Source organism: Anarhichas minor, unplaced genomic scaffold, assembly GCF_050575085.1.
Source record: "Anarhichas minor isolate MPS153535 unplaced genomic scaffold, ASM5057508v1 ptg000002l, whole genome shotgun sequence".
In the NCBI taxonomy this organism is placed as follows: domain Eukaryota; kingdom Metazoa; phylum Chordata; class Actinopteri; order Perciformes; family Anarhichadidae; genus Anarhichas; species Anarhichas minor.
The window spans coordinates 4,717,933-4,734,857 of NW_027466448.1; the positions used below are offsets into that span (position 1 = coordinate 4,717,933).

At 43.0% G+C, this 16,925-nt stretch overlaps 1 protein-coding gene across 1 annotated transcript; it reads left to right on the top strand.

Moving 5' to 3' along the window:
• The first annotated feature begins 861 nt into the window (after positions 1 to 861).
• On the top strand, positions 862 to 16,869 carry rfx3 (regulatory factor X, 3 (influences HLA class II expression)). The gene is made up of 17 exons (XM_076086329.1): positions 862 to 1,255; positions 5,556 to 5,668; positions 5,851 to 5,939; positions 6,740 to 6,998; positions 8,025 to 8,099; positions 8,375 to 8,556; positions 8,767 to 8,886; positions 8,980 to 9,104; positions 9,228 to 9,343; positions 10,003 to 10,118; positions 10,255 to 10,409; positions 10,512 to 10,609; positions 10,746 to 10,895; positions 11,045 to 11,253; positions 11,353 to 11,506; positions 11,754 to 11,796; positions 11,927 to 16,869. The coding sequence occupies exons 2-17, from the start codon at positions 5,561 to 5,563 to the stop codon at positions 12,205 to 12,207; spliced, it is 2,280 nt and encodes a 759-aa protein (XP_075942444.1). The 5' UTR covers positions 862 to 1,255; positions 5,556 to 5,560; the 3' UTR covers positions 12,208 to 16,869.
• The last annotated feature ends 56 nt before the right edge of the window (positions 16,870 to 16,925 follow it).

The window sequence follows — 16,925 nt, forward strand, 5'->3', positions numbered from 1 at the left end:
TTGACGTTTATTAATTATTGAAACCAAACTCAAAGTGAATAAAATAAAGTAAAATAAGAATACAACCAAATAAATCAAGCTATTTCGGTTTCTTATGTTACCATCTGTTTCAGATCCGCTTGGCAAATTCGTCTGGCGTCTTTGGCTTTCCACGTCCACCTGGCGTGGTTGATTTGGGCCAGGGCGAAAGAGGTCACGTGTTAGTATGTCCCTTTTCTGCTAAACTAAAAGGCAACCACTAGGTGGTATCGATAACCATTTTCTAAACTATTTGCTCCTTTTTTTTAACCAAACAACAACATTGTCTACAGATAAAACCATAGAGTTGATTTTATTTAACTTTATGAAATTAAAAAGTGAATGTCAAGAGAAACATATCTCCGTGGCAAACTGAATTGTTTACTGGAGAAAGACAAATGAAAAAGGAAACACCCAGATGTTGCTGAGACTGAGACAAAGACCAGAGGTTTACGAACACATGTTTCTCTTTGTGGCAGGACATGATGACAGACCTATAACCTCTAGGCCGGTGTGCAAATGCCACACATATTAAACCAAACTGTAATTAAACCTCGTCCTGTGTTTGGCCAAAACTCAGATAAACTTGGCATCCTCAGATTCTCACAATACATGGGCTATATATCATTGCAGCGGAAAATTCAATCACCTTAAAAAGAAGCACAAACACAAGCATGAATCATCATCGGGATGTCGTAGCTTATTTGTGACAATATGGAAATAAAGAAACAAATGATTATCCAACAACATAATGAGGGTCCTGGTTCAGGGTTAGGTCTTTATACAACGTAGGTTAATCCATTCTACTTGAAAACTAAAGACAATGCAGATTATTTTCTTTTTCTTTAAGAATATAAAGTCGTTGTCTTCTTTTTTTATTTCAACATCCCCACAACACGCTATATTCATTCATAATGTATTAAACATCTCTAAATAAACCAGACTAAACGCATTCGCTCGGGTATAATTATCAGTCTTGTTAGATATGCCTAATATACTCAAACACATGTATTTCGGTGTGATTTTATTTAAAACTGTATTAAGTGCGCTTTAATCTCCTCCCACCTGCCTGGTAAGGTTGCGCGCTCCCGGTGAGTTTTATAGCAACTGTTGCCCAGTGAGGCAGCGCCATAGTCACCGTAGTCCTGGCGACTGTAACCCACCAACAACAACCTCTCGCTCCATCATTACCACCTCCTCCACCATCCTCATCTTCATCAACCAGTCCACAGCTCAGGTTTGAATACATTTGTTTTTTTTAACAGTTTTTTTTGCCTAGCTTTTAAATCGGCCTTTCTCGCGTCCAAGGGATAATTGCGTGAAGGAGCTATTATTGCTGTGGTTTGTGTTTTTGTGTGCAGCTGAATGAAGGCTTGGTGGATAGCTGGGGTAGTTTGCTAGCGAGGGTGTTTCTTTGTGACGTGGTAGCCTGCTTTGCTAACGTTGCCTGTAAAGATACCCACAGCTGTGAGAGGTCCTGGTCGCTAGCTGTAGCCGGCGATGTCCTCTTACGGGGTGCTTTGTGTCTAAAACTGACCTAAACGCCAGCTGGTGTGGAAGAAAAACGGGTTTCCGTGTAACTTATTTGCCTAAAACTTACCATGCTGGGTGGTAGCATAGGTCTGGGCTAAGCACTGATGCTAGCTGGTCAGCTGGAGCAGGAGCAGGTGTCTGTTGTTGCTAGGTTGCTAACGCCAAGCGTTGCCCTCTCACAATGCCTGTTGGTGTGCCGTTCTTGGCTAATGTTTCGGTGATATTGCAAGTGTATGTGTCGGGTGGTTTATATCTCGTTGGTCACACAAAATCAATAACGTCGATCAGCAATGGAGAGTGCTGTGAGCTAGCTTTCCATACACTAACTGCTATTGACAATAGCTAAGCCATTACTTTCCCTTTTGTCTTAGGGAGCAAGATAGCTTCGCTAGCTCTCCATCTGCCCTCTTTGTGGCATCCGATGGCTGTGATAAGCTATCTTGATAACACAAGGCGAAGTTTTGCAGTGGTCGGCTTTGAGGAGAAAAAACACCTGCCCGATTTAACATTAGAATACCTCAATGTACGTTAACTACCCGTGTGTGTGTGTTTTTTCTCCGAATCGTTTCGTTATTCTGCATTTCACCTTCCGTACAGGGCTGGTAACGTCCAGATTTATCAACCTATTCTGCAAAACACGTGTAATTAATGAGAAACATGTACAATTTCACATTTTTGTAATTTTGTTACTGTGTGCGCAAAAAAAAAAAGGGACCGAGAAGGAGCGTACACTGTTCCAGGGGGATCCAGGTCGTTAGTTCATTTTAATAATGGCAGATTTGATTTGGGGCTCCCTTAAATGTGTTACAAACATTTCAAAACAATACGCTCTTTGCTTACAGTGGAATAGTAAACTTGCATTTTAAGGTTGCTTAATCCTCTGGGTGGTTCATATGAGTACAGGCTAGGTTTCTTAACGTTGCATCACAATTATTTCGGGGTCCATTGGGTCTCCTGTGCAGCTGCGACCTGTGATTCCCGTTAGAGGAGAGATTGGGTGTGTCAGTGGAGAGGACAGGTGCACCTCTAGTACTGATGGGACTCCTGAACCATCTCGGCTTGTCTGTATGTGTCCACCACACACACAGTCAATTAATACACTTAATTTAGTATATTTTGGTTATCTTTTCAATTGTATGATGGCTGTGAACCATGAATCACAGTACTACTTATGTAGCCTGACAGAGCCAGAGCACTTCAAACCATTTAGATCAAAATACAAATTGCACACTTTGTTTTTATTGCATACTGCAGGTAAAGCCTAAAATATTGTTAATATATTGATCTGTTGTCACATGCAACCCAAAATAGGTCATGCACAGACACCTTTTCCCAACACACACACGCAGAAGACAGGATGTTGGGAACTGCTAGTTATCATATCATGTTACCACTTACCTGTAATCCGGCAGCGCAGAAATAGTACCATGCCACCTGCTGCCTGGATCCTGTTACATTTCCAATCACTTAAAGAGGGGCCGATTAATTCAATTATTCAGTCATCCATTTTCATGGCTTAGCAGAATACAGCGTGTTTGGTTTGTTATTTTCCCCCAGCCTGCCTGCAATAATGTATATTGTTGATGAAAGAGGAGACTTAAAAGGTCCTTGTTTTTGTTTTTTTGCTTCCTAACCCCACATATGTCAATAACAGGGTACAATTAGACTCGCTCTGTAACCTATGTCATGATGCTTCCAGAAATTGTGACATTTCTGTTTCCCGTGTTTCCTGTCATGAAATAAAAACAGACAGTACGTTGAACACTAAGTATCACTTTGTTTTTGTCACCACTGACATTGTCCCATATATTCATGCAATGTTTCATATGTCAAAATCAACATCTGCGCAGACCGTAACAATATAAGTCACCCCCAGTTATCTTTATAGTCGTAAAACTCAACTCCTAAGCAAACACAGAAACTTCCTTCCTCAGCTCCCAATCACATCTCCCTCCACCTGTTTTCCCGCTGTATTAGCACCTGATCATGCTCCTGTCTTGCCTGGGGTTGCATGTACTGTTCAACCTTGTTCACCAGCTCCTATTTCTTTACTTGGTCCATCACACTCCACCTTTATCATACATGATCATTAGAGTGGCAAATACGGTACTGTGTATTTTCTGGCGGCAGCGACTGTGAACCTTGCACTTTTCCCTTATTCGTCACTTGCAATGTTAGTGAGAGGAATTGAGGGGAGAAAACGCAGGGCAAAACGTTGCCCTCCTTGGTGGCTTTTGTTCCTCCGCGTCTTTGTAGGGCTTGCACTTGCTCAGTGGAGCACAGCATTTAAGTGGGCCACAAGGGAGTGCCTGAATGGTGAGGCAGGAGGTGTGGTAGTGTGTGTGTATATGCGTGCGTGTGTTTGTGGAGGGGGTTGGGGTGAGGCAACAAGAGTGCGTTGTGATGCAGGGGCTCTTTCCCTCGATTTTTGGTGGGCCCAGTTGGGGCCATGTTCTTTAGCCTTCAAACTGCACACACAGTGGAATATAAGTCTAGATTCTCCTCTCGTCACAAGTCCTTTTATTAGCATTTGGTTGCAGTAAGCTGAAGGCTACAGTTATACTTTGCATTTTGACATTTTGGGTGGCCTGCATCCAATGGCTTTCACACTTCAGGGTAAAAGAGTTGCCTGTGTGTCGTGGTAGTATATATAGGTGTGTCATTTATTTTGTGAACATATGTCATAGTTTACAGTGTCTTGTCTAAATCTGCAGAATATGAATATTTGAACGGGATAGTAGCTTATTGTTTTCCAGGAACCAGACTGCAGCCGGTCTAGCAACAGCCCGCTGACATGACAGTGATAGTATATACTCACATCCCCCTCCCAAAGGTGTTGAAAATAGTCATGCTGGAAGCAGATGGCTTTGCGTTAATGAATGTCAGTGCCCCTGTATATTTAAAGGAAATACAGACTGCCTTACCCACTCCTCACCCTCTCAGTGCACCGGGAACAATTGACTCAGCTTTGCGGTCAAATTGTGAGGTTGGTCATCCCAACGCAAATAAAGTGAAACCCTGCTTCCCAAGAAAAAGGCCGGTGTAATATTGAAGGGAAGGGGCAGGCTGTCCCTGGTGAGATTCAGAGCTGTTAGGAGACCTGGCTTAATTAACCAAGAGAGGCTTGTTCGTGGAAACTGTGATGGGGAGGAGGTGGCCTTCCCCTGGAAGGAATGGGTGATGGTAGCCATGCTATTATTAACTCATAAACACAGGTTCACCACCAGTGTCTCACACTCTTTTCCTTGTCTTCAAAATAGCTCATTTTAGCCTTGTAAGTGTTGTAGACATAATCTTAAATCTCTGATGCACAATGCAGCAACATAGCTTTTTTATTACCAGTAATGACGCTATCTGGTAAAGATACTTTAAAATATAAGATAACGTTCCAGTAGTACCTTTTCTTAGTACTGATCCTGGACTTCCAATCTCAACTAACGTTAAACCTGTAAAATTGGGAACTGACTGAGCAGCGAGAAGCATCATCTATTTGGAGTTTGTTAAATATTAACTTGTTTTATGGCTGTGAACATGGAGACAAGACCATGTGTCACTGATGCATGAGGCTCTCAGTACATTAAGTACTACAAGGCAGAAACAGGTGCTAGGGTAGACTTTCTCTTGAGCAGCTTTAGTAGCATTGATTTAAGAGAATCTGTCGTGTTTTCTATTATGTTTTAGGGACGTTTTATGTCCAGGGCTAACAAAATCATGAGACTAATTTAATAACGTATTTATTTCATCGTAAATTCTATGTCTGTTACGACGCCATATTTGTAAATCTACTCTGTTTAAGGGAGTCATCAATGCTTGATGCCCTGTGTGTGTGTGTGTGTGTGTGTGTGTCCCTGGCTCAGTGATGCGTTGAGATCATTTGGTTGTTGTTCCTGAGTTGTAAAGTTGCTTTGCCAGTTAAACCGGTAGGTCGAGGGTGTTCTTGGTTTCCAGTGATTGTGACCATTATCTCTCTCCAGTAACACTGTGTTTTTCTCTGTCTTACTTAGGCGCCATGCAGACCCCTGAGGCAGGCGCTGACTCCACCTCCACAGTCCCTCTTCAAACCACCGTGCCTGTCCAGCCTACCGGCTCCACCCAGCAGGTGCCTGTCCAGCAACAGGTACATCCAGCCTGTCTGTGTGGGGGCGTGTTCGTGTCTGAATGTTCCTGCGTGTGTGCATGCTGTGTGTGCATATATATATAAGTGTGTGTGTGTGTGTGTGTGTGTGTGTGTGCATGTCTGCATTTGCAATATGGTCAATTAAATCATTCATTTGCAACTCTTGCAATTTTTCTCGCCAGGCCCAGACTGTTCAACAGGTTCAGCATGTTTACCCAGCACAGGTGCAGTATGTGGAGGAAAACAGTGGCGTCTACACGAATGGCAACATGTGAGTCAGTCTGTTACCCGGCTCTATAAATATTAGCGCTAAGTCTCTGCAGCCTGTTCTCTCTCCTCTTGAGTCTCCTCAAACCATCATTCATGTCACAAGCACATGTTGTTGGTGGGAGTGCGTTCAGGGTTTTTTTTGTATGAGGGGGGTCTGCCGTCGTGGTGCTTGATTGTGCTCGGTCACCTGAACATGACTAGAAGTAGTTCTGTCTTTCTAAGTGCTGATGCTACACCAGGGCCCCCTGGGTCTGAGGAATGGGGGGGTTACATAGACACTCTGCTAAATTGCTCAAGCTGTGTTTTTGTCCTACTGTGATAACACAAGAGACTCACGCATTGTGAAGACACAAACACACATACTGTGTGACCTCAGCTGCTGTTGAAAACACTCATGCAAGCTAGACTTAATCAAACATACAGCAAACAGCTGGACACGTGATCTGAGTACCAGGCTTGTGTTGACATAATATGTGAAAGGGGGGGGGCACCCAAATCACAAACAGAAACCCATCTAAATACATAAATACAGTTGTTGATGTTACTTTCAGAAGGTATCCATAAAAAATGATAATACATTTTGGATTGGACAATTGTTGTTGACAGTATTTGACTGTACCTGCACAAATCATTTTATTGTAGCTACCACATTAATAGGTGTCCTAAGAACATAAATACAATTTAAAAGAAACTTTATTCTAAGAAGAAATAACTTCATTTGAAAGTTGAAATAATAACTCTCAATTGTTTTAACTTTGTTTCTCAGTTTGGTGACTAACTGCTAACCTCTCTTTTGAACAGAAGAACCTACTCGTACTCAGAACCGCAGCTGTATAGCCAGAACAGTGGAGGGAACTACTTTGACACGCAGAGCAGCTCATCACAAGTCTCCACTGTGGTGACGTCTCACGGCATGACCAACAACGGAGGAGGGGGCAGCGGAGGAATGAGCATGAATCTGGCAGGGGGTCAGGTAATCAGCACCAGTCCTGGGGCTTACATCATGGACAACGCTCTACCCCACCCTGTCACCCAGACGGCACGAGCTTCCCCAGCTACTGTGAGTTAACAGCACCCACTAATTGGCTCTTCGCTATCACTTCGCGTAGGCCGATCCCTCGGCAGTGAACTAACCACTGCCAGCAATGTTCACACTGTAACCCTTAATATGTAATGGTCAAGTAATGCAGGGCTTTGTTTCCATTCCTGTTTTTATCAGTCTGTTATTCCCACTCTTTGGTGTAGAAGAAAGGAGGGGCTACGACCTGAGACAGGTGTATTAAGGAGGAGAGGACTTACCCACTCCTCATGAGAGTCCTGCATTGGACAAAGCGGTGCATGCAGCACAAGTGCTTTGCCCCATTCGTTTTTTTCCTATAGTCCACCATGATGATGCTTGGCGTCTGACATTACATTATGAGGATATCGGTCATGGCAGAGAGTTTAGAACATCCAATGATGGCTGTGCAAAGGAGAAATGTTTTATTTTGTATTTAATCAAAATGTGCGCAAGGGCATTTAACTGCTTAAGCAAAATACCAGCTCAGCGTTGTCAAGCCTAAGTGATGTGACAATATAAATGGGCCCCTTTGTTACTGTGTATTGTTGTCAGTCATTAGGCTGTTTGTAAAAAGCCCGGTACCCAATTAGACTTCTTCACTTTTTAGTATAAACCTTGAGTTTGACATGCAGGTGTTAGTAAATCATCTTGGCACGCTGCCTTGGTCTTTTGTTTTTATAATGGAGAGGAGACTGTCATTTGTCTCTACACATGATGGTTGTTATAAGTGGATCTGTGCTGGTGGAATCTGGAAGGGTTGCGTGTCTGCCAGCTATCGTCGTTATGAAGTGCTTCGTTGATCCTGTTGAGCCTCGTGTTCCCACTTCTCAACTAGACTTTCTTAAAATGACAGGTAGTCCTGCTTTGCTTGGGTTTAGTGGTGCTTGCTTTGTGATCCTTTCTAGATTCTCTTTATTTTTAACGTGTCTACATCAGCGCTTTGTTTTTTCTTGCTTTCCTTTTTTATTTCCCCCCCCCCCCCCCCCCCTCTTACATTTTGTTGTCCTGTGCTTCGTGGTTTATCAGATTGAAATGGCGATTGAGACTCTCCAAAAATCTGAGGGTTTGTCCAGTCAGAGAAGCTCGCTGCTCAACAGCCATGTAAGTTGCTTTTTTACGAATGCTTGCCCTCCCCTCTGCTTCTGAGTACTGCCTCTCTCAACTCTGTATACATTTGAGTTTGACTTTCTGTTTTTGTTGCTTTTTAAATGTCACTATCGTTTTAAATTCACTGGCTGCTGTAGAAATGCTTTTGCAGAGTTGTGGTGCTGCGACATCGAAACAGACTGCTCGTCTGAGGTCTTTCCATGGCAATTTGCGTGGACCAGTGTTTGAATCTCTTTGGTTAAAAAAAAAAGCATGTGTTCCCCTTGTAGCTCCAGTGGCTGCTGGACAATTACGAGACAGCAGAGGGCGTAAGTCTACCACGATCCACCCTCTACAATCATTATCTGCGCCACTGCCAGGAGCAGAAACTGGACCCTGTAAATGCAGCCTCTTTCGGTAAACTTATCCGCTCCATCTTCATGGGACTCCGTACAAGGCGCCTAGGGACAAGGTCAGCGTCTTTTTTCGATTGTCTTTATCTGACGTGAGGAAAAGTTCATGGCCGTATGCTTGCGTGGCTCTTCTTTTGTCATTATTTGACACACTGATATGCTAAAAGCCTCATCCGTCCTTCTCTTCTGTGCCTCTCCTCCATCCATGTGAACATGTCTGTTCGCCTCACATTCGTCAATGTGCGTTCACCTTTGGTTTTGACTTGCAGAGGGAACTCCAAATATCATTACTATGGTATACGTGTGAAACCAGACTCGCCACTCAACAGACTCCAAGAAGACATGCAGTACATGGCACTCAGACAGCAACCTGTTCAGCAGAAGCAGAGGTACACAGGCAACTAGGCATGCTTATGGACATGCAGTATTTGTTGGGGAAACAAGTCGCAGTGTTTTTTTATAGATACCGATGTTATTTGCAGGTTCAAGCCGGTGCAGAAGTTTGATGGCTGCTCTGGGGAGAATTACTCAGGTGGAGGCCAGCACATTCCTGGTGCAGAAGAGCAGACAGTCATTGCACAGAGTCAACACCACCAGCAGTTCCTTGGTCAGCTGCTTTCCTCTTTATCTCAATGTCTCTGTAAAACCAAGAACACATGAAATTGCCTCAAATAAACTGAATATTTTGTTTTACAGATTATTCAAATTTTTTTTTTATCACTCCCAACAGATGCGTCGCGGGCACTCCCTGACTTTGTAGAGCTGGACCTGGGACCGAGCAATACAGAGAACATCAGCCCAGAGGATGTGAAAGCTCTCCAGTCCCTTTACAGAGAGCACTGTGAGGTTAGATAAAGGGCTTTTCATATTCACTTCAATGTGTGTAATTCACAAGGGGAACAGGGGGTCAGGTCCCTCTTTAGTGCTCAGAGAAAGTGAAGTAATCCCTTTTAATATTGCAGCATCCGTTGATATATCATCAACAAGGCTAGTCCCTTCTTTTCCCGTATATATGTGCCTTAATCTGCCTCTATCTATTATTACAGCAATTCACTGGTTTCATCTTATTTAATGAGAAAATGCAGGTAAGACTGAAAATACTGAACTATGGTTTTACACATTTTTGGAAAACGACACATATTTAATCTTTGGCTGGATTCAGAGGGTGGAAACTTTGGGAAAGGTCATGTGTGTGTTTATAGTGGCAGACATTTCTAAATGCCAGCTACTGACATTTTGGAGCAGAATGTTCTCTTCATCTTGTGAAGTTTTCAATCACATCTCTCCTGCTATCTGGAAAAGTAGGAATCAGGTCCGCAGGTGATGGCCAAGGACTTATGATCCTTCTTCTCATGATTAAAGAACCAGTTCACCAAAATTACCAAAAAAACATCACAGCCCCCTAGTTTGGGGTTGATGTGCAGTTTACAGATGAACTTGTTTTAGAATGCGGTTCCAGTGAAAACTATTCATTCGTGTGGTTTATTCTCTGCTTTTTGTTTCAGGCTATCCTGGATGTGGTTGTCAACCTCCAGTTCAGTCTAATTGAGAAGTTGTGGCAGACATTCTGGCGTTATTCTCCCCCGGACTCTGTAGAGGGTGCCACTGTAACAGAAAACAGGTGAGTTCAAGCTGATAATATACAATGTTGAAGTCTATCAGTGATAGCCAGAGAGAAAAATATTGTCAAACCTAGTTTATTTTAGGATGAATCTGAATATTCAACGGCATTTTTTTCTGATTTGTTCATTCCTCAGCAGCTTAAGTGAGATTGAAGCACGGCTGCCCCATTCACAGCTATTGGAACTGTGCAGAAGCGAGGCGGTACTCAAATGGATGAGTACCTGTGACCATCTAATGTACCAGGCCCTCGTGGAGATCCTCATCCCTGATGTCCTGAGACCCATTCCCAGTGAGCCACAGTCACGGAGACCTCTCATATTTGCTTGTTTGCTGTGTTAATGCTCGTAACATCGCGATCATAAAACTCACTGTTGTTGTTTTGATCGTCCAGGTGCCTTGACTCAAGCCATTCGCAACTTTGCCAAAAGCCTGGAAGGTTGGCTCAATAATGCCATGAATGCCATTCCACAGAGAATGATCCAGACGAAGGTACACTTGCAGTATTCAAACAGAGTTACCTTTGTGAAAATGCTACATTTATAAGTCAGAGGGAGTGACATTTGTCGTCAGTTTTGAGCGGCATGGAGGTCAACACCTGGGCTTTTTGTGTGTGCTCTTTACACAGATTGCCGCTGTTAGTGCCTTTGCGCAAACACTGCGCAGATACACATCTCTGAACCACCTGGCTCAGGCGGCACGTGCTGTTTTGCAAAACACATCACAGATTAACCAGATGCTGAGCGATCTCAACCGTGTTGACTTTGCCAACGTACAGGTCAGGACAGCTCTTTGTGTTTGGATATTCAGTGTCGGTGCTTTTGTAATGTGTGCTGTGCCATTCCTTCTCTATAATCCACTCCGTCAAAAGAGTTTTTCCCCTGTACAGGTGTGAACCTGCAGTTCTTTCTCTGTGTTGCCGTATAGGAGCAGGCATCATGGGTGTGCCAGTGTGAGGAGGGAGTTGTTCAGCACTTGGAGCAGGACTTCAAGGCCACACTACAGCAGCAAAGCTCTCTGGAGCAATGGGCAGCTTGGCTGGAAAATGTGGTCACTCAGGTGCTCAAGCCTTACGAGCACCAGTCCAGCTTCCCCAGGGCAGCTCGACAGTTCCTGCTCAAGTGGTCCTTCTACAGGTCTGCGAAAAAATAATAAAAAGCGACCATATTGACACGCACCTGGGAGTGTGCAGATGTAATGCTCACAATGTTGTTGTTTTTTGAATGGCTCTGCAGTTCTATGGTGATCAGGGACCTGACCCTTCGCAGTGCTGCCAGCTTTGGTTCCTTCCACCTGATTCGCCTGCTGTACGATGAGTACATGTTTTACCTTGTGGAGCATCGCGTGGCACAAGCTACCGGAGAGACACCCATTGGTGTCATGGGGGAGGTATAATTATAGCAACTCATGGTCACAGTATTTTACAGTGACGCACTACAGTATATGACAGATACACTGTATATCAGATGTGAAATAATAACCTCTCTTTGGGTCATTTTTCATCCGTTGATAAAATCACCCCAGAACAGACGTTTTATCTAGTTACTACGTAGTATCTCCATTGGCTTAGAAACGCATTAAAACTATGTGAGCCACTCATGTCCCCCACTAATTATGTTTATTTGTCTGTTTCCAGTTCGACAGCCTCAACACGCTGTCCCTCTCTAACATTGATAAAGGTACGTGACACAATGTATAAAGAGCGACAACATGAGAGCTCAACCAGTATTCGAGATACACTGTCCTTTTTAAAGTGAGCTCTTGAGTCCACACCGGTGTTTTACCCATGCGATGCTTTCTCCCGTCTAGATGAAACCAGCGGGATGGACAGCGACTTAGAAGACGACATAGAGGAGACGGGGGAACCTCTCGCCAAGCGAGAAAAGTCTGAGCACGAGGTGATCCAGGTGATCCAGGTCGGGGCCCTGGAGGACGGGTCCCACCCTGTGGTGGGGGTCGTCCAGCCAGGTGTCCTCCATTCGCTGCCCCAGCCCCCGCAGGACCACACTGAGCACATCCTAACCCCTTCTGCCGCTACTCCCACCATCCGCCACTGCAGCGCCACAGGCAACACCTACGCCTCCGTTTGACGGTCTAAAGGGCACGGCCAGCCTTTGTTAGGCCTGTTTGGCTATCTCACTCTCCACATATCTCTCTCTCAGTAAGTCTAGATGTTTCCGTCTTTTTCATGCATCGTCTCTGTGGCACGTGTGCGGACATGCTCTCCTCTCCATATCTAAACCTGTCAGTGGGGGGGAGTGCTGAAATGATGATGATACTCTGGCCAAGATGTGCTGTCCGTGTCTGACTGCTTAGATTCTGGATGTGGTGTCGTCCCATAAGGTTGTGCTCTATCGCAATGCGGCAGATGCAGGAGGACTAATTTGACCCGGTAAATGTTTGTTGACTCAAGGCCTCATGTCTGTCTGTACAGACGGGTTTTGTCTTGAAGGAAAATTCAACTACTGATGTCTCAGAGCTCAGATCCATGTCACCAGCCCCAGTGGTGCAGAGTCATCGATTGACTCAAGACCTTCACCTATTGTAAATAGTTCTGCTGTACTTTCAATTGGTATTACCCAAAAACTCATGGTGCTATCATTGTGTTCTGTTTTGTTTTGATTTCCATTTTTATCCCTCCTAATTTGAGCATGATTTATGTCCACATGCATTCCAACTGCTGATAAACGTTTGGCTGAACAAAATATTTTGAGTATTGTATGTAGCTAAAAACATTAAAGGGAGGACTTTCTATGTATGTGTGGCATTTGAAAAAGGATCATGGGGCAGTTTTGTCTGTTCTGTTTGAATTTTATACGGTAGCCACCCACTGACAACCACTTATAGATTTTAGCCACAGAAAAGGAAACCCCTAAAGAAGTATCTGTGCTGCTACTTGTGTATATAGAAATGAGATTGAAAAGACCAGCTGTACAAAACCACTTCCTCAATGCTAGCTTTTCTATGCACCCCGTGCATAACGCTTGCCTTTGTTCATTGTAGATGCTCTGTAGTGTTGGCGTACGTGACCAGCTGTAATCTTGAAAACAATTTACTGGACATGTTCCCCTGTTTTTCTTTTTTTTCTTTTTTTTTCTGCAGTTTCTGTCTTAATGAAATATCTTAAGTTCACAAAGGACCAAAAAAAAAAAAAAAAAAACCCAACAAGCTGAGAGGGAGCCACTTGGGCCACCCAAGAGCTGTCTCCTGTCCCACAGTGCCATGTCGCAGAGCAGATGGAATGTCAGGGATTTAATGTACCTCGGCTTTATCATAGTGCCTTATCCTTAAATGCAGCTGTCCTTGTAGTCCTGACTGTGTGCTGTAGAGAGCCCACGCCCCCCCCCCCCCCCCCCCCCTCTCTGCATTGTCCCAGCCACAAATTTGGCTTTCTGGTGACTGGTGGCTGGATTTGGGCTGGCTCATCAGTGTTGAGACCAAGGAATACAGGCACAGACACACCTGTTGTTGTTGTCTCTGGATCAGCTCCACTAAGCTCATTACTTATCTGAATCATGGTCTTTAGCCTTGCTCCTGCCCTCACTCTGCCCTCTTGAGGCCTACTCTTGCATTAGCCTTTGTTATCGGGTGAAATGTGTGTGTGTGTGAACATGAATGCATAGGTCTGCACTGTGTTTTTATGTGCATGTGTACACGTGTGTATATAAGCCTGTGTGTCTGCGTGCTTGTGTGTGTGTGTGTGTGTGTGTGTGTGTGTATGTGTTGAAACACATCCATCAGTCACCCTACCTCAAACCAGTGGTGCCAGCCCTTTGACGCGTGCAGCACAGTCACCAAACCTTATTGCACACACACCACTGTACTGCACAACTCTCAACGCGATAGAGAAAAACCGCATTGCTTTTCTCTCACCTCTGATACATTTCCATTTCAGTTTTTAGCCCATAGATGCTTTCATCCTTTGTTCCCTGTTTGAAGATCATCTTTGTACAGTGGACCAAAAGTAGATATTTTGTGATATTCAAAGAGATCTATATATATATATATATATATATATATATGTACAGTATATATAATGCTGATACACTGCATATATTTGTTGCTTTATATGTGATTGTTTCTTTTCGTAGCTCTTCTGTAATTAGTTCATAGACTGTGAAATGGGAAAGACGTGGGGGACTAACTTCTGGTTCATTCGACTACATCTATACTTGAACGGTTCTAACATTCTATGTTGTGGAGATTATTGAGATTAATCCTCTGAATAGGAACAATTTGTTACTAAAATGATTTTTTTTTTTTTTTGTTTTTTCATGCTTGTTGAAATGGTCTGCAGGATTTCTCTGCAGAAGTGTTTATTTATTGATATTTATTGTGTTTTGGTTTAGATGCTCACCCATTACACCATATTATAATGGGTACTGTTAATGAAACATGAATTATACCACTGAAAATGGCAGACCTACTGTAAAGGAGGACCATGAGTTTATTTTTTTTGTTTTTTTTTCATGTACGTAGGTTTATTAAGGTGGAAAAAAAAGGGATGGCACTGTATTTTCTGTAATCACTTGTTTTGGCTCCATCACTAGTCAATGATTCCTTCACATACTCGAGGTCCACGGGATCTTTTCTTCTTTGTGCCTGTGTAGAACGCCTACGTAGCAGTAAAGGAGGGTGGGAGAGCAAGTACTGCATGTCATTTGGGTTTCGTTAAATTATTTCCATGACACAAAAGTTTAACTCTAGCATCCCCCAAACCTACGGTACGCGTCAATACTGTAGCCTTAACCCCGAGTCCGCTGGCTTGAAATGTCTGGCTTTACCAGATCTTGGGAATTGAGCGCACACAAATCTGGGCTTTTCTATTATAGTGCTTAAGAACAGTTTGAAAAGTCTGCAAGTAAAAGGTCAATGAACTTTAAGTAGCTGCAAGTTGAAGGCCTGCAGCATTTTGTTTACATCAGTCTGTGACCGTCGTGAATTTGCTCTCCGACCTTTGGTATTGAACCGTTGAACACGGAGAAAAGTAATGAAAAATGTCCCAATACAAGAATTAATGCAGACAAAAACTTGAGCCCAAGTTCATCTCTTGTACAGAACCTTCTCCAGAGCTGCATATAGATCTGTGTTCTCATAACTGTGACGAAATGAACTCAATTGGCCGACTCCAACATGCTCTAAATCTGGATATTGTGTACCAAGTAGGAATAAGGGTTTTGCAGGATTACTTTGTGTCATTTTTCCCTTTCTCTCACTGAATTTCTTTTCTTTTTTTCAAACATGAATCTCAGCTCCCTTGTCATATAAATCAAGTACAACATTGTAAACTTGTATTATTTTGTGCCTGAAGTGAAAATGGCTTATAAAATAGTTTCTTTAAATCTTGATTGTGTGCTTTAGGATCATCAAGTGCTTTCTGGTCTTGCACGCTGGTCTACCATGTGCTGCTAGAAATTGTTTTTATTTTTCTGTTCATTTTTGTGGTTCCGTTTTACTATACATAGACTTATGTGCCAGACAGTGATTTTTTTTTAGCTTTCTGCATCTCAAAGTCTGCCTGGTTTAACACTGGACTGATGCTAATGCTGCCAACACAATTGTACTTTATCTCTGTGTCTTTGAGAAATTGAGAAGGAAGATTGTTTCTGTAACGGCTGTTTTGAAACGGAGCGCATTTCCAACCAGAAAAAACAAAACAAAAGAAAAGACATAAGCTATTCCTTAACTTGTCATAGGAGCGAAAGCTAAGAGTTGCCTCTTCACCTGGACGACACGGCAGCTTCACTGACCCATAGCAGACTCCAGTGCCTTTAATTTCGCCCCGGCCAGAGCAGATGGCCCGGGTGACTATTGGGTCTCTGGTGGGCTACAGATTGAGGCTGAGCAGACATTTCATTGCACAGGTGCTGCCACGGAGAAGACACCAGGGAAGCATAAAGACCTGTCTTCAGACTGGACTATTTATTTACTGGATGTGACTCCACACACACACACACACACACACACACACACACACACACACACACACACACTCTTACACACTTGGTAGATTACCTGCAGATGGCTTTTTATTGTACAGAACTGGTTCATGAACAAGGTGAGTTACTGGAAGTAAAACGCTCTTATGAATTGTTTTCTCATGATCGTGATTTCTTTTGTCAAACGATATTTTCTGAATGCTGTGACCTGTTTGAGATTTGTATTTGGATGTTTTCAAGTGCCATTTGACAGTCTAGTGAGTCGTGGCCATCTGTAGCACGCGCTAATGCAAGCACAAGCATTTGGCAGTGGCATTTGGGGGAAGGTTTTTATTTTTGTTCACCCAAGACAAAAATATGTATATATCAAAAACTGAAAAAAGGTATATTTATTTGTCTTAATTATTTGATTTATTCTTTTGATGAACATTTGATCAGATATGTTGGCTGAAGTGCTTTTGTGATTTATTTCTGTTTTTTTGGATAATGTATAATATCTGATATAATATATACACACAAATTTCATGTGACTTTTTGTGTGCAATTCAGTTACTTCTCAAATTGACGAGCGAACCAATGTGTGTAGGGTAATTTGTATTGTGTATTTTACATACAAAAAAAACGAGGACAATTGGGGGACTTTTATATTTATAAAGACATTTAGTGTGTCGTATTGATGAATATAGAAACTATTAAAGACACATGTAGTTTGGTTTTCTGAATATTTCAGATCTCAGCTCAGGCTAGCTTCTTAGTGTTGTTTTCTTAAAATTTGTGACTCGTCTTTGCAGTAATAAACGTTTTCTTGTTCAAGTCAAGTGTCCTCTCATTGTTACTCAACGCACTCGTCAAATTCCAAATAAAGGAGA